Raw genomic sequence first — 18,685 nt, forward strand, 5'->3', positions numbered from 1 at the left:
GAGGGTCAGAGGGAGACGCAGACTCCCTGCCAAGCAGGGAGCCCGATGTGGGACTCGATCCTGGAACTCCAGGATCATGACCTGAGCCGAAGGCAGTCGCTCAACCAACTGAGCCACCCAGGCGCCCGAGAACATGTATTTCTAACAGGATACTGATTCTACCAGCCCAGGAACCACACCTGCAGAACGCGTATTCAGTATTTCACCTAACACTGTGGCCCCTACCAGAATGCTCTCTCACACCCTCATTCTTCTTTGGGGACCTTATTCTACTAGTGGACACTGTTGACACTGAGATGCCTAAGCTCCTTGCCACATGTTTGCCCTTCTACCCCATTTGACTGAGACCAGGACTTCATGTTTTGATAGCTCACATTCTGGATACTAGTTTTTCATTGGTTGACAGGTGTGTACCTTCTTCCCTTCCAACATTCAAAGCACTCCTGAATCATGCTCCCTCTAAAAATCGCCTTGGGGCAACACAAAGAGAGGAAGCCTTCTTTCACTCGCAACCATCTGGCTTACCTTCTGTCCTACCTCCCGGAGCTACTCTCTCCTACCCGTGGGTTCAGACAGCAGTTTCCAATCTTCGCATCACAACTGTCCCCTCTTTCTCCTTTTTGATCACCTGTGTGCCACCAAAAGGCTATTCTCTACCAAACTGCATTGATGGTGTAGTAATGTAGTTCCTGCTCTACTTTTTTAAGCTAATCAGAAACAAGCCAGAGCCTGATCAGCTTAAAAGACTAGTATTACCACAATGAGGTGAAATAATTCTAGCCAAAAGCAAAGCAACTCAGAATTGTAGACTGTGTACCCTTATCATGAGTAAATTTATTACTTCCTTTAGGATTCTCAAAATGTTGAAAACATAACTGCTTTCCGGGACTCTGCCTATTCAGGGTCCTATGGATGGAATGACAAATCCAGCAGGCAAATAATTTTATCTACTTATAAGTAAGTTAACATTGAATTATCTTTGTGTTCTCTATAGAATTTTCCAATTCAGTACAGCCCATCGTAGATAACAAACTTCTCATTGTCTGGTTGACTTATTTGTGCAGAGACTAGTACAAATGTACCTCAGTGTCACTGGAAGATGAGATGTGCCAGATGCACAGCACTGACCAAAGAACAGGCCTCATTCACTCTTTTTTATAAACATTTTTAAAAACATACATCTTTTTTATTTTTTTATTTTTTATTTTTTTTTTTTTTAAAGATTTTATCTATTCACTTGAGAGAGAGAGAATGAGAGAGAACACATGAGAGGGGATAGGGTCAGAGGGCAAAGCAGACTCCCCGTCGAGCAGGGAGCCCGATGCGGGACTCGATCCCAGGACTCCAGGATCATGACCTGAGCCGAAGGCAGTCGCCCAACCAACTGAGCCACCCAGGCGCCCAAAACATACATCTTTTTTAAAAAATTCCAACATACTTTCCTGTTTCCTATAATACTTTATAATGGAATACAATATAGTCTTTTTCTGATTAACTCTTGGGATTATGAACACCCATTATATTCTAGCTTAGAAAGACCTACAAGCCATGGCTCTTGGGACTGATCAACTAGAATACGGAGAACTGTCTGCCCTGAGGCTTAAGTCATCCCAGTCCCCTGCTGTTATTTCTGAACCCTCTCCCCTACTCACCCTTTGTGATATTCCTGTCCAGTCGTCCTTCACTGTGGCTACCTCCCAAAGCCCTTTCACTTCATTCTGGCCTGTAATGGGCCGGACGCCAGGACAAGGTTAACAGTCTAAAGTAAGAGAAGGGGCACCTGGCTGACTCACTCGGTGGAGTGTGACTCTTTATCTCAGGTTGTAAGTTCAAGCCCCATTTTGGGTATAGAGATTACTTAAAAATAAAATGTTTAAAAATTTTTTTAAAAATAGGGCACCTGGTTAAGCGTATGCTTTCAGCTCATTTCATGATCCCTGGGTCCTGGGATCAAGTTGAGCCCTGGGCTCCCTGCTCAGCAGGTAGCCTCTTCCCCTCTGCCCCTCCCCCCACATGTGATCACGTGCTTTCTCTCAAAAATAAATAAAATCTTTAAAAAAAAACTTAAAAATTTAAAAAATAAAGCAAGAGTAAACAAGAGAGTCAAGATGAAGAGCTCAAGTGTTTAAATATGCAAGAAACTGGGGCGCCTGGGTGGCTCAGTCGGTTAAGGGTCTGCCTACAGCTTAGGTCATTATCTCAGGGTCCTGGGATTGAGCCCCATGTGAGGCTCTCTGCTCAGCTGGGAGTCTGCTTCTCCCTCTCACTCTCCCTCTGTGCCCTTTCTCTCTCTCTCTGTCAAATAAATAAATGAAATCTTTAAAAATAAATAAATAAATATGCAAGAAACTATAATGAGTGAAAAGAACGTAACTCTTGGCTGCTCCAAAGTTGAGCTTAATTTCTGCTCCTCAGTGACTCCGCAGAAAGCTGAAGTTACTGTCCACTCAGTGAGGTGTTCAGTGTACCTGATAAGTCATCTTGATCATGATCTTTGAAAATGTAAAGAATAGGGGCACCTGGGTGTCTCAGTTGGTTAAGCATCTGCCTTTGGCTTGGGTCATGATCCCAGAGTCCTGGGATCGAAGCCCAGGTGGGGCTTCCTGCTCAGTGGGGGAGTCTGCTTCTCCCTCTCCCTCTGCTGCTCCCCCTGCTTCTGCTCTCTCGCTTGCGAGCTCTCACTCTCAAGTAAATAAAATCTTAAAAAAAAAAAAAAGATTTATTTATTTGAGAGAGAGAGAAGCAGACTCCCCACTGAGCAGGAAGCCAGACCCAGGGCTCTATCACAGGACCCTGGGATCATGACCCAAGCAGAAGGCAGCCACTTAACCGACTGAGCCACACAGGTGCCCCAAATAAATAAAATCTTTATAAAAAAAGAAAAAGAAAAGAAAATGTAAAGAAATTAAATAAACTGTGTCATACTCCTACAAAGTGAAACATGGGATTCTTCTTAAGAAACTTGAATATCACAGTAAAATTTTAAAAAATCTTTAAAAAGCATAATTAGGCTGAATTTTTATTAATTTCCTTTTGTAAAAAACCAGAATCTCTCATCTATCTGGTGAAAAAGATTAAAGACATCTTTTAGGTATGAATGTGAGTCGCTCTTATCTGAGAAGAATAAACTTGGTTCATGAAAACCATTTATAAAAAGGTTTTGCTTATCAGAAGCTTCCAAAGCAAATGATCAAACAAAGAAGAATGTTGCTGTTAAGATGCCCAAACCCCCCAAATTTAGCTTCTGCTATCAGCACTTGACAGATGAATGCCTGGCTTCTTTCTCTAAGGGCAGTGCACTTATACGCTGGTGCTAATCACCTAAAAGCTATAGCCCAAGGTTGACTGGTCCAGGGCAGGCAAGCAGCTCCATTAAACTGAGTCAGCAAAATCTTAAAAGGATTAATTATCAATTGCAATACTACCCAATTACATTAATTGACCAATGTTTCCATCCAAGAAGAGCTGCTGATATGAATTCTCTGTCCTCAGGATTTTACTGGAAGAACTTTATGCTTTAACATGTGATTGAAAGGAGTGCTGGAAAGGATTGTGTGTCAGAAGTGAACATTGCTCCTTAATTCTTTGAATTTTAATTTAAAATACTGATTCAGACACTAGTAGATTTGTGTTTGTTTGTCTTTAATCCATTTTCAATTCCCAGGGTTCACTTAGTAAAGTGTATCTGTACCCAAATATTGGTATCTTTAATGACTCTTTCCAATGCCCCCCCCCACATACAGATATTTTGCATTTCTAATTTGCTTGGTACAAAGGCAACCAATGTGCATAATTGAACTGCAAATGGAAGCATGCTTGCTACTTTAGTGAAATTAGAATTCAGTGAAGGTTATAAAAATATTAAACTTAATATCATATTACAGGAAGCATAAGTATTTTTGATGGGCCCATAATTTTACCACTTCACCTGCTGTATCCGCTGGCAAACATGGTTTGGAATATTAATGGAAAACTCCCTCATTATTAAACTGCAGTATTAAAAAAAAAAAATCCACAACCACTAACAGCTTACCACAAAGACATTTTCAGAAATTATCTACCTTAAAAATATTTTCCCACCAGACAGTTCAGAAAATCGATTTAATTTTGTAAAGCTAGAACAAATGGGGAGACCCCCCACTGCTTCAAACAATTCATTAATTCAAAAAGTTCTATTTTCCTTGCATTTAAAATCTCAGGGGGGGAAAAATCCAATCTCCGCTTCTCCAATCTCCATTTAAGTGTAGCTATTTTGCTGAGGTCCAGATTTGAATAATTCAAAACCATCTCTAGTAGATGGTGTGTATCAAGGAGCAAGGGCCAAAACCATGGCATTCTGGGCCAATTAATGCAAACAGAAAGCACTCTGCACCCCCTCACCTACTACACTGCCTCATCCAACAGACACAAACCACAGAAGGGGCTACTGGAAGAATGAGATGAGATGAAATGAGCACCTACATAAAGGACAAAGAAAAGGACTCCCATTCTAGACCCGGGTGACCAGACCTCAAACCATCCCTTTGGGAAATCCACACATTTTCACCTACAGACACAAAAAGTCTAGGTTATGCCTGTTTCCAACCATTACTTTACCACCGAAGTTTTTAAAACAGAGCTGTTATTTTTTAAGGACTCAATAAGTAATTTGCCACCTTCTGGAGAAAGTAACATGATAGGTCAGAGTCTGGACTTTTGACACACAATTTAAGCTCCCTTAAATATATCAAGCCTACCTAAAAGCTAAGAAGAGTTTCACAGGGTGTGTCAGAAAGGTACCTAATAGCTACAAAGTCTCCCCTCGTGCCCCCCATACAACCCTGATCTGTGTGCCTTCAGAACCTCAGGCCTCTGGCCAGCTATGTGGGTGGATCTCCTACTCCTCCTTCTCTTTCTTTCCCTCCCTGCCCCCCTCTCTCAAAGAATGATTTATAACCTCCCCTAATAGCTAGCACATCCCAAGGGTTTTCAGAAATGGGAGAGAAATAATGCACTAGGCATGTCATTTGCGGGTATGCCGACATTCTGTGTGGTAGACAGGGCCCTGCTGGTAGTATTTTAAGTTGATTTGATGGCCACCTTTTTATAGATTATATTTGAAAATTCACCAGTGGTTTTTCACTAGAAAACAAATGCATATCATAGAAAGAAAAAATACACACTTCTTAAAATTAGAAAAAGTCAAATAATAAAATGGAATTAATTTATTTCTAAAAAGGCAATTCAAGTATGTACAATCCACGTTCAACAAAAACAGTTTTTATCAAAGCTAGTGGGGAAGATAACACAATCCCACTCTTGCGCCATGTGTTCAGTTAACACAGCACTGGAAAGTACTCTGTGAGGCAGATACTATTCCTTCCATTTTACAAATGAGAAAACTAGAACCTAGAGACATTAATAGATTGGACAAAGATCGGCCAACAGGTTAAACAGCACAACTAAGCTTTCTGCTCAGGTTCCCAGACCTCAAATCTAGCGATCTCGGAGGAGAGTGGGTTAACACCAAACGGGGCCATGTGTACACCTGGCCTGTGGACAATCTGCACTGCCTTCTGCTGGTATCCTTCATGTCCTGAGGGTATCTTCTCTCCCAAAGGAACCTAGAAACTCTACGTACTCACCAAGATGTCATCATATAGCTGCATCTTAAGAGGACCTTAAAAAGCTCAGTGCTTTTTACCTTGAGATACGAATGTCTAAAACATTATACACTGGTCCCTCAGCACAGAAAACGGCAGCAGATGGGTGCCAGCATCCTCTGCCAACTGAAGATGCTGTCCCAGAAATGCAGCGACACCTGGCTTCACCCAGGTGCACCTCAAGCAGTGCGAAAAATACACACCAAATAATAACAAGGGAGCCCTTCTCATGTGCAAACATAATCTTGTTTCATCTAGGAGTCAGGCCTGTAGACACACGGGCACTTTATTATTCAATTACTTTCCCCCAAGTACATTACATTTTGAGAATCATGGTACTTTATGTAAAATTTTATATTCATTTGTAAGTGGGGCCACCCCCTAACACTGTTGAGGCAGCTTCATATCACAGAAGAGCCACCGAGTCAGGAGCAAAGCTGGTTTCAAGTACCAGCTCTGCCACTAGTCACCCATGTGGCCCTAGATAATCACACCCATTCTCTGTACCTTCCGTTCTTATCTGCAAAAGAAAGGCCACAACCACAAAATCTTCAGTCTTCCTTAAGCAGGGAATTATAAATCAAAACAAATGCCCAGGGTTATTACCTTAAAAAACATTCCAAAAAAATTTTTTTTAATTAAAAAAAATAAAAATAGGGGCACTTGAGTGGCTCCGTCAGTTAAGCATCTGAGTCTTGGTTTCAGCTCAGGTCATGATCTCAGGGTCATGAGATCGAGCCCCACATCAGGCTCCATGCTCAACACGGAGTCTGCTTCAGATTCTCTCTCCCCCCCTCCCCTCCCAGTTCCCGTGCTCTAAGAAATGAATAAATAAAATCTTAAAAACAAAAAACAAAAAACAAAACAACCATTCCTATGATTGGGGGAGGGATGAGTCTTTCTGAAAGAGACATACACACATTTATATTTCATACTGGAAAGCACACCTACACTGTACAACTGCCTGTTGAGACTATTTTATTCCGAAACTATGTTGCTGCCCCCTTATTTACCCTGAAAATTTGTAATTCTCATCTACTGACAACCTTGCTCAAATTTGATATGGGCAAAGAAATCAAGAGGAAAACCAAAGTCAATAAAAGGGAATAAAGATTTCAGCAGAAAAACTGAAACCATATGGATCCAAGGGGTACAGAAATGCCAACAGCTCAGACCCTTTCCCTTCCCCAGCACGCTGCACTTTAGTCTGGGCTTCGGAGCCAGACACAGTGATCCACATCTTGGCTGTGTCACTTGCTAGGTTCGTGAGCCTACAGCCACCGGTCTCCTTCTTAGTACAAGGCAGGTAATGATGCATTCCTCACAGGCCAAATAACAGAAATTATATGAGATAATGTGTGTGCTGGCCCAGCACAAAGGAGACCCTCAATAAAATTTGGCTCTCACCCTTCTGACTTCCTGAATAACAACCCAATTCAAGTGTCCAGATCAGGTCTTGCAGCCTCAGAGAGAAGCACACAGGGGGATAGCTGGTGTGGGAGCACCATAATGAGAGAAACCAATGGATGTGGGGAATAAGAGTTTACAGAAATGATCAGATAATGAAACACCTTATATCTTTCCAAAGAGGTGAATCATTTTCTTTTAGGTGTCAAATGAATAGCCAAATGCATCACAATCAAAATCTGTCATGGAAAAAGCCAGTCAAGTACCCATCTCAATGAGTAGTAGCTTCTAATGATGCAGAACCCTCTGTGACACAAAGTCTCCTGATTTTTACAGGATAAACACACACTCCCCCACAGCTCCTCCACAAATACAAAAGGCATCTTGGATCCAGAAGTTCTAATAAGCTGAAAGTTTATTCCATTTCTAAAAGACATTTAAACTCAAACCCATCACTTACATCTCCTTAATTCTAAAATCCAATTCTCAATCTGGGCACTCTACCAGCGTCTTTTCAAAAGCTGGACTTTGGAAAATATATGCATTCTCAGACCGTAAGGGAAAAACCCATCAGACACGCACAAAACTTTCGCCCTTGGATATAGTCCAGTCTCCTCAGTCCTCACCTCCCTGAGCTTTTCACGATCAGTAAAGTGCAGTTACCAATCATTGGGAATGACAAAAGCCTAATGTCAGAAACCATTTAGCTTAAATAAGAAAATAACTCTATTTAGCATTCTCCCACAAAGTAAAATTAAGTTTGTTTAGCCCTTTTTTATTTATTGCCAAAGGGCAGATTTAATTTCAAGGGAGTGAAAACCAAACTCATTCTGAAGTAAAGTCTAAAGTTACCACTTTACTTTTGCTGTAACTATTAAGGCACAGAAGGCTGTAAGCATTAAACCAAAGAGGCTTTAATTATGGAAAACCAATAGGTGAGTGGGACCCACTAAGCTTTTCAATCAGAGGGTGGCGGGTTCAGGGAGAAGTCTATTGTCTTATATTGCTATACCAAATGCAAACTTTAAGAAATCCTACTGGCTTTAGGGGGACTTTTTAGCCCCCCCGTTGGCCTCCAGTCTCCGGACTTACCAGATACATTAATCGAGGCCCCTGCATCGATGATCCCACTGTTGGGCCTCACGCAGTATCTACGTGGTGCTGTGGTCTTCACTTTAAAACACACATTTCGGTCTGTTGGGTTGCCAAGCTTTAGGTTGGTGGTGACGACATCAGTGAAGGGACCTGTGGAATGAGGCAGAGACTGATTGGAGACCTTGTGAGGAAAGTTTAGAAGACTGATTTATGTTCTGGGGTCGGGAGGGATATGGTATATAGTTAAGGGAAGATTCAAGATCCAAAACTAGCTCACTATCACGGATGGGAGAAAGGAACGGATGTTAACACACTAACAGCAGCATCTGAAATTCACCACGTTCTCATCACACTACCAGGCAATCTAGGTAAGCGTTCTAACATCAGGCTCTCCTTGAAACCTCACAACTTTATGGTTATTGTCGTTTTACCGATAAGAAAACAGAGGCTCGGGCAACCCTCTCAGGTCCTCCCTCTCCTGGAGCTTTAGACTATCGCTCAATAAACTTTGCTTTGCTGCCCACAAAAAAAAAAGAAGACGATGACGACAACGGAGGCTCAGGAATATGCGTTTCTTGTCTAAGTGTTCATGCTAGTTAGTGGTAGGTAGTTAGGATCTGAACCAGGCAGCCTGAATCCAATCCAAGACCAGTTCTTAACCTATGTTAAATTCTGATATCCACAATAAGATGACCTCTAACAGAATCTGAAGGATTAAACTTGGGTCCCACAATTACCAAGGGCAGAGTGTGCCAAGGGTAGCAGGTGTAAAAAAGACTTTAAGGTGTTAATGGTCTATAAACACAGAACCCACCCCCCCACAATACAGCGTTAACTACAGTAAGGTCGGAGTCCTGCTAGGCAGCCCACACCTGGAACGTCATGTTCAGTTTTATAACTACGCAGGCTACTGAGAAGATGAAAACAAAGCTCAGGGCCCGGAGGGTATTTTTTATTATTATTATTTATTCATTTTCTACTTTATTAGATTTTTTAATTAAAAAAGTAAAACATGCTTCTTAAAACAAGCCAAACAATAAGAGATGTATAAAGAGGAAGTTAATAAGCTTTCCCTTGTCCCCTGAGGTGACTACTACAGGAGATCTTCTCACATCATCTGTGCTTATACAAACAGCACGTACACACATGTACCGGGAGGGGGACAACAAGAGGGATCATACTAGTCACGTTACTCTGAAACTTGCTTTTTTTCCATTTACTGCTCTACCGTGGATACCTGACCACTAGGTTTATTAAGGAGTCAGTGGGAGGGTTGACTACAAGACCTCCTAAGTCCTTTTCAACCTCTTTTCAAATTGACATCTTTTCACCATGTAAATCAATGGTATCTTTGAGTTTCCTCCACACAAGCTCTTTACTCCTATCTCTACATTTACAAAGAAGTAGGAGGCGGGGTGGGAAGGTCTGTGTGCTCCTATGTTCACAAACCAAGAAATAAATAATGTTGGTTCATCCGTTCCCTAAGGAAACCCAAAAAAGACATTCAAATCTGTGCCTTGAAAAATTTTCAATGAGACTCTAAGCTCCTTAAGATAAGGACGATACCTTACCAGTTTCTGTATCTCCAGAATACAGAATACATTCTGTACCTCCAAGCATCTAGTAAAGGTCTCAGTGTGTGTGTATCTAGATGGACGATAGACAACAGACAGACAGACAGGCAGGCAGGCAAAGATATTCGCCAAGGAGGAAACTACCAGGTGGATAAGCACTAGCAAAATTAAAATCTCAGGCTACTTTCTCTCCTTCAGAAGCACTCAGGGTATAAAAAATCAATTTGATATGGGCTTAACTTAAATATAAATTAAGAAATCAATAATGATGGAAAGGAAGAAAGGAAAAGGGACTCAGTTCCAAAATCAAATAAACTATAGCCAGTTCTGCCATAAAGCTTAGTTTGAAATCGTGAATTTGTTCCACTGTGATTGATGTGCATATTAGAGGGACAATCTGAGCATAAAACAAATTTCACATTTGCTTATGCATGATTTTGTCTACAAGAAATGCTAGATGAACACAGAAAAGTGCATCCAGCTGAACCAAGCTGCCTAGAAATACACAAAATACACCCCCTACACACACCACCACCCCTATCAGCTACCTCAGCTCACCTGTGGGTTGGCAGCCACAACCACCCACACCCACAGTCACCATCTCCCTCCTTCCTCCACTGGACAGTGACTCACAAACTACAACTATCCCGATGCCACCTCCACAGGCAAACTTCATGTCTTCTTCAAGGTGAAGTGCCATGTTTACTGAAATACAATACCGTATTTCCTACCGATTTAACGTGTGTAAAACCATGATTAGGCTCCTGTCTGTGTGTGTGTATATGACCAACAAAGTTTTTGAACATTGTGGACTTAACCTCATTTCCCTCTTGTAAGTCCTACAGCGTTTATCCTGCTATTTTATGTGGTATGGCGATTTTTAGGAATGCATACATTGCATTATAGCAGAATCAACTGTACTACTGGGTCACTGACGGTTTTAAGTTACTTACACTAGAATTTATTCTCATTCCATGGGCAATGGCACCTTCAAGAATGACATGCCTAAAGAGAATGTTTCCATTGGATTATCTTTCTAAAAAGCCCTGCCTTTGGCCCTCTGGAGGCTCAGGCATTTTGTAGGTGCAGTTGTGGCCAGACACGGGTAAAAGCATCTTCGGCAGTGCATCTCACCTACTGACGCCCATCACAAACAACCCTCTCACTACACTCAAAGTCATCTCCTTACTGAGAACCAAAAGCTTACCCAAGAGGGCAGGTACTCTGTGGCCTAAGAAGACTTTCAGCTACAATGAGGAAGAGCCCCATGCTGACAACTCTCCGTCCTTGTATCAAGTTTTGGGCATCAAGGGAGAAACAGTATCCCTGGTGCTGAGACGTGTTTAGGGGATTATGGAGGCAGCAGCTCTCCGCGCCTCTACCCTTTTCCACTCTCCACAAAGCACACAATCTGACTTATCCCCCCAAAAGACTCTCTGCTTGCTTAAGAGTGGAGATCACTTCAGCAGTGGTAAAACGAAAAAAGAACAGCTAAACACAACTCTGATTTTCTGGAGTCAAAGACAGCAATTAAACACGCACACACACACTCATGCATGAACAAATGACATACACACCACGCATGTCCACATTCCTGGCCTTTACAGAAGAACTGCCAATCACAAGAACTCACATAAGCATAGCTCCAGCTCAAACAGCTCACAATGCTAGGGCAAAGGAGAAGAAAACAGACAAGCTGTGTGTCTACACAAAGAGACACCTGAAAAGGAATGAGCTTTCAAATATAAACCCCGGGGGCGGGGCTGGGAGGGAGGGTACTGACAATCTGATGGTGATTTATGAAACTATCAGGCCTTAACGTTTTCCAGATATAAACTTAAAGTTGTTAGTTTCAACAAAATTCTGTCTCAAGAACATGGAAGCATCTTCAGATGACAATGCCAAGAATTCGTAATGGCCCACAATTACATCCAAAAAAATTACAGATTTTCCTATGGTGGTCTGAAGTATACTGAGCAGAAAATAGGGTTGTTGGCAAGATTTCACTGTGATGAAATTAAGAATATTTACTTGTTTCCAACTCAGTTTGTAGTGTTTCTTCCTCCTTGCCCTACCTCAAGAAGTTGGGGGTAGGGGCGCACCAAAATTTAAGTATTTGTTTATCCCTTACACTGACCTTTTCTTCTAGGTATTCCACAAAAATAAACCAAATTTAACTGTAAACACTAAGTGGTTTTTGGAAATTCCCTCCAGTTAATTTATTACACAGTAATATAAATAATGTTTCACATTATAAATCACATAAAAGGTAGTCTAATTTATTAAAAGACAAACAATATTTGTAGTATTAAGTAGGATAAATAAATAATCCAGATTTCTCCTTCAACACTCAATCCTGGGCCTTTAAGTGTTTGGGATTTCTTGCACTTACATAGGTTTTTATTTGTAAAAATCTAGAGGGAACTATACTGAAAATACACGCAAGTGAACAACATTGTTAAAACAGCAAAGTCTCATGAGTAAAAACCTAGACATTTTGTAAAAACAGGCCAGCCCTCTTCTCCCCACCCTGGGCAGTGTACTCTAAGAATTTTATTGAAAATAAATTATACTCGATTTGAGTAATTATAGGAAATAAACCATGTTAGTGCCCTCCTTTTTCCCTGTATTAATGAATTAGAATATACAAAAACCTCAATAAAAATGATGTAAGGGCTTATGAGCATCATTCAGATTTTTACTAGTCACTTTCATTTCATAAAACTGCCATTTCCATTAAAGCATTATGTAAAAAATGGGATTTTACTATACCAACATGCATATTTATCACCAATGAATTTAAACATGCTTATTAAGTAAAGAGTCAATTTTACAAATGAAATCTCCTTCAAAAGTTAGACTTTTTTCCTCCAAGAAATGAAAAAATGATTTGGTACCTCTAGAACCACAGCACATACTTTTTTTTTTTTTTTTTAAGATTTTATTTATTTGCGAGAGAGAGAATGAGAGACAGAGAGCATGAGAGGGGGGAGGGTCAGAGGGAGAAGCAGACTCCCTGCCGAGCAGGGAGCCCGATGTGGGACTCGATCCCGGGACTCCAGGATCATGACCTGAGTCGAAGGCAGTCGCTTAACCAACTGAGCCACCCAGGCGCCCCAGCACATACTTTTAATCATTTTTCTTTCCAATCCTCTATTCTTTATTTCAGATAATGTTTATATAAAACTAGGAACTAAGGATCTAAAATGTGAAATGAAGGCCAAAAAAATGAAGCAATATGAACTTGGGAGAAATTAGGAATAATCTTTAACATTTTAATTTTTCTTCTTAACAATTTGAGTAATATTCTTTTTTTTTTTTTTTTGAGTAATATTCTTTATGCCCTATATTATGCATACTCATCTGTGAAAATTCTTGAGTTTGTAGATGCTCACAAATAGCAATGACTAACTTGGGTATTGACTTCCTTGACATACTCTAAATGGAATTTAGATAAAGCTAAGCACAGTATAAACTATTTTCTCCACCAAGGCGTGACTTACTGTCATTCTGAAGTGTGTATTTTCAAACAGTAAGATCTGGAACTCACCTGTCTTAGAAAGCAAAGAATACAGAGACTACAAAGCCAGCAGAAGTATGCATTGCACTAAATGTGAAAGGAGGAACGGTTAATTTTTTAGTCTTACAAACATGGAGCCTTGGAATTATAAAGTGCTGGTTTAAAGGCCAAGGAAAGAAGGTCACAATCCAGCAAACTTCTCAACGGTAAGAGGTCAGGTTCCAAGTACTGAAAATGTCATCAAAAATGGCTGGATAAACTTATCATGAAGGAAACACAAGAGTGCTTTGTAGAAAAAAGTATTCCATTAAACCCTTAAACATTTTACCAATCCATGCACAGTGCAAGTACTGTACCTCTTTTCTGTAATCATTCATTCGTTCATTCAGAGACCCAGAAAGGAAAAGACCAACAACAGTCTTCCTTTCAGGAAATGCAAATACCATTTTTACAAAAGAGTAAGTTAAGCGCTCGAGTCCCAGTGACTGTAAAAGGTAAGAGGGAAAACTGCCAAGTGAACTCAAAACTCCATCTTGGCCTTGTTTATCTGTGTGACCTCAAGCACATCTTATCACCCCATCTGTAAACAACAGGACAGAATTTTTTTAAGGGGTAAATATATCATTTCATTTTTACTCAGCAATTCAATTTAACCGGAATTAATATAAATACACACACACACCACAAGAAACTGTAAGACTCCTAGAAGATAACACAGAAGAAAATCTAGATGGCCTTGGGTTTGGTGGTGACTTTTCAGAGACAACACCAAAGGTACCAACCATCCATGAAAGAAAGAATTGACAAACTGGACTTCATTAAAATGAAAAACATCTGCTTTGCAATGGGCACTGTCAGGAGAATGAGAAGACAAGCAGGCCACAGACTGGGAGGAAATATTTGCAGAAGACCTATCTGATAAAGGACTGTCATCCAAATATACAAAGAACTCTTAAAACTCAGTAAGAAAATGAACACCACAAAAAATGGGCAGAAGATCTGAACAGATACCTCACCAAAGAAGATACATAGATGGAAAATAAGATAAACAAATGGAAAAATATACAAATGAAAAGATGTTCAACATATGTCATTAGGAAACTGCAAATTAGGGGCGCCTGGGTGGCTCAGTTGTTAAGCATCTGCCTTCCACTCAGGTCGTGATCCTAGGGTCCTGGGATTGAGCCCGGCTTTGGGCTCCCTGCTCAGCGGGAAGCCTGCTTCTCCCTCTCCCACTCCCCCTGCTTGTGTTCCCTCTCCCGCTGTGTCTCTCTCTATCAAATAAATAAAATCTAAAAAAAAAAAAAAAGGAAACTGCAAATTAAAACAATGAAACAGTGAGATACCAACACACACCAAAAGGGCCAAAATTTACAGCACTGACATCATCAAATACTGGCCAGGATGGGGGGCAGCAGGAGCCCTCACTCCTTCCTGGTGGGAATACAAAAGGGCACAGCCACTTTGGAACAGTTTGGCTGTTTCTTAAAAAAAAAAAAAAAACTACACATACTCCTGCCATATAATCCAGCAATCGAAAGCCTTGGTATTCACTAAGAGGAGTCAAAAACTCATGTGCACACAAAAACCTGCACATCAGTGTTCATAGCAGCTTTATTCATAATCATCAAAACTTGGAAGCAATGAAGATGTCCTTCAGTAAGTAAATGGATAAACTGTTGTCCATCCAGACAATGGAATATTATTCTGTGCTAAAATGAGCTATCATGCCATAATTCAGACATGAAGGAATCTTAAATGCATAACACTAAGTGAAAGAAGCCAATCTGAAAAGGCTATATCCCGTATGATTTCAATTATATAACATTCTAGAATAGGCAACATTATGGAAACTAAAAAAGATCAGTGGTTGCCAGGAATTGGGAGGAGAAAAAGGACTGAATAGGTGGAGTACAGGGGATTGTCAGGGCAGTGAAACTATTCTGTATGATACCACACTGGTGGATGCATGTCATTATATGTATTTGTCAAAACCCACAGGATGTACAACACCAAGGCTGGACCCTAATGTAGACTACGGACTTTGGGTGATAATGATGTATCTACATAGGTTTACCAGTTTTAACAGATGTACCCCTCTGGCACTGGATGCTGATAGTGGGGGAAGGCCGTGCACATGTGGAACCAGGGGTATATGGGAACTCTGTACCTTCTGCTCAGTTTTGCTGTGAACCTGAAACTACTTTAAAAAACAGAGCTTTTGTTTTTTTTCAAAAAAGGAGGAGAAAAAAGTATTTGGACTTTGTATTAATTAAGTTTTGGAAGCACCCCAACATTTCTGATACTAAATATTAATTTTGAAATACTTATATATTTTATATGTGTACACATAAATGAAGTACACACACACACACAGGTATACATGAAGAAAGATGCTTTGCAAAGAAATTGCTTTTCTTCCTTTTTCTGGAGTTAATGAAATTCTTTTTTTTTTTTTTTAAAGATTTTATTTATTTGACAGAGAGAGACGCAGCGAGAGAGGGAACACAAGAGGGACTCGATCCCAGGACGCTGGGATCATGACCTGAGCCGAAGGCAGACGCTTAACGACTGAGCCACCCAGGCGCCTCTGGAGTTCATGAAATTCCGGTGTTAGCAATACACATCCTTCCTTTGTAGTATGTTCCTAATGTAGCTACAATACTTTGAAACTCAAACTATATGTGTTACCAAATAACTTATATACCAAACTGACATATAATCTATCAGGTCTCAGCTTTCCAGATATAAACTTAAAGTTATTGGCTCCACAACAGCTTTTTTCACTCTGCATAAAAAGAGCTGTATTACTTTATATTTTTGCAAACACAATTTAGGTACAGTATCTCTCCTTTCTTCAACACTTCCAAAAAACAACTTACCATATTTCACTTCAGCTCTGAAAAGATTACCTTCTGGGAAGGTAATAATCTGTCTCCAGCACCCTAGGACTGATGATGGATTTTGTTAAGACAATAAAATTATGCTTGAGGTTTCAATACAATAGACTCCGAGCACAGGAAAAGTATATAGGAATGGGGAGAAATGGACACTATGAAGTAAAGTCTGCTGGATATCTTACAGATGTCTTTAAAATTTATCCTTTGGCAGTCTATTTCCATTAGAGTATCCTACTGCCTCCTGCTTTCCCTAACCATCTGCAATGCACCAATTGTCACATTTTTTTTCCTTGTTTATGTAAGTCTTCCCCTTCCAAAAGCGAAACTCCATGAAAGAGAGACATTTCTGTCCCTCTTGTTCACTACTGATCACCATCATCTAGCATATTTCCAGACACAAAGCAAAATACTCAGTACATTTTCTGAGTGAATGAATGAATGAATGAATGGCCACACCATGATCCTAACTATTTTAAGCAATAGTTTTACTCTTCATGCATGCCTCCCCTGTGTGCACAACGAGGCTCTGGGTGAATGAAGGCCCAAGACTGCTGCTGCACCCCCCTCCCCAGCACTATCACCCTTTCTACCTTCAGCGCAGGACTTCTGTCACCTGACAGCTCAAACGTTGCTCTCCTGACTGCTTCCCACCTAGAGTAAAGTTGCGTGGAAGAGGAAGCTGTGCCCGTCCTGTTCATCACTGGAGGCCCTGAGTCAACCCAAGCAGTAAAGGGGCTCAATAAGTGTGTACAGAGTGAATGAATGCCAGACTTCCTTAAAGGCAACTCAATTCTGATCCTGGCACGGTTCCTATAAACAGATGCCTACTCCATAACTGGGATCTGAAGTCATGATAAATTCATGCTGTCCATATACAGGATGAACGTATTAAAAATGTTCACTTGAGTCAATAATACTTTCATCATTATTATTCTATGATAATTTTGTTTAAAGTCGCCCCCCTCTAAAAAAATGAAAAAAAGATACAGTAACAGATACTCAAAGAGGGTGAGCTCTTAAATAACTATGAATTCAAGAGTAAGGACACTGGGAGAAGTTTTTTTTTTAATCTATTTTCTTGATTGAATTGTTAGCTCACATATTAAATCAATGCTTTAGAAAAAAAATAAAGCTTTGCAACCAATGTGTTTTTAATGGCAGACATTGGATTCCAATATTTCAACAGAAAGCCTAATTGTGTAGCTCTTATTTTGAAATAACCACACATAAAGAACCCTGCACATAAAGACACATCCCTTTCCTGAAGAAACCTCAGAATGCAAAGTGTTCTCAATTAATAAAGTAACCTCTAAATTAATAAAGTGAACAGAATATCCTCAGGAGACAGACGCGTCCTACCCATTATTAGAGCGGGAGAAATCAACACCAAGAATACTCATTGATGACGCCACCACAGGCACACCAGCAGCCAGCCTGACTGAAACAGACTCCACCAAACTTTCAGGCTGCTGGTTCAACTCACTAGTCTCCTAGCTGCCTTGGAGCAGAAAGAAATAAAAGTCAGTCCAACTCCATGGGTGGGAAAGCTAGACCACAAGGCACTGTACTGTAGTGTAAGAGTTCAATAGATAAAAGCACCGTGAAAGGCCTAAGGTCAAACTCAGGAAGGCTACCGAAAAAGACACACAGCTGTAAACAACAGCTTAGGAAACTGAAAGCTCTTTGTAGCTTATGTTGACAGATAAGCAATTATTATTCAGACTATACAAAGAACTCTTGTTAGTAAATATGCTCCATTCTTACAAAGGAATACTATACAACAACTGAAAGGAATTAACCAGACCTGTATTTCGACAGGAGATGGGTCTCAAAAGCATGCTAAGGGACGCTTGGCCATAATAGTACATGAAGTCATATAACTGCGGAAGCAGTTCACACTAAACTCCTCTGGAGAGTAAAGAAAAGAGAGGAGCAAAAATGGGCAGACATGTCTTCAAATTCTTCGCAAAGTGTACTTATTAAAGAAAGACTTAAAACAAGTATAACAAATTAACATTTAGTTATTCTGTATTTGGCTATTTATTACATTATCTGTATTTTTCTGTATTTAAGTGTTTTTCCAGATAAAGAAAGCTATCTGCAGTTTATGTCAGATTCAGGCAATGTTTGAGATCATTTTCTTCTTACCCAGAATGCCTTGTATATATAAAAAATACTAGAATCCTGAATTATGGAGTTGTTGAAAACCAATATACCTACATCAACAGGCATTCTTGTGTAATTTATAAAAACCAAGGTTATCATTTAAAAACATGTTTAAAGTAGCAGTGGTCTCACTAATTTAAGACAAAAACCCAAACCTAAAATTTTTTACAAAGTCTATTGTTAGAAGACTAGAAGCCTTTACCCCTTCAGAGAGAAATACTGTGACTACTTGCAACACTTTTTTTTCTAAATAGAAAAATAGCTAAAAGTATTATATAAAGGCTGAAACTGCATAATCCTATCTACACGCAGCACTAAGACAGACTACAGTAGACAGCTGAAGATTAAAGTAATAGTACACCTGACTAGTATGAATTTTAT

General features: G+C 40.1%; 1 protein-coding gene across 1 annotated transcript in view; it reads right to left on the reverse strand.

The window, feature by feature from the left end:
• VAPB (VAMP associated protein B and C) overlaps positions 1-18,685 on the reverse strand; it is a 59,020-nt gene that overhangs the window by 23,340 nt on the left and 16,995 nt on the right. Inside the window, exon 2 of the mRNA XM_081832531.1 lies at positions 8,142-8,294. Coding sequence (XP_081688657.1) covers positions 8,142-8,294 — 153 coding nt within the window. The remainder of the gene's footprint in view (positions 1-8,141; positions 8,295-18,685) is intronic.

The sequence above is a fragment of the Leptonychotes weddellii genome, chromosome 10 (assembly GCF_054177405.1).
Source record: "Leptonychotes weddellii isolate Sample4059 chromosome 10, ASM5417740v2, whole genome shotgun sequence".
Lineage (NCBI taxonomy): Eukaryota > Metazoa > Chordata > Mammalia > Carnivora > Phocidae > Leptonychotes > Leptonychotes weddellii.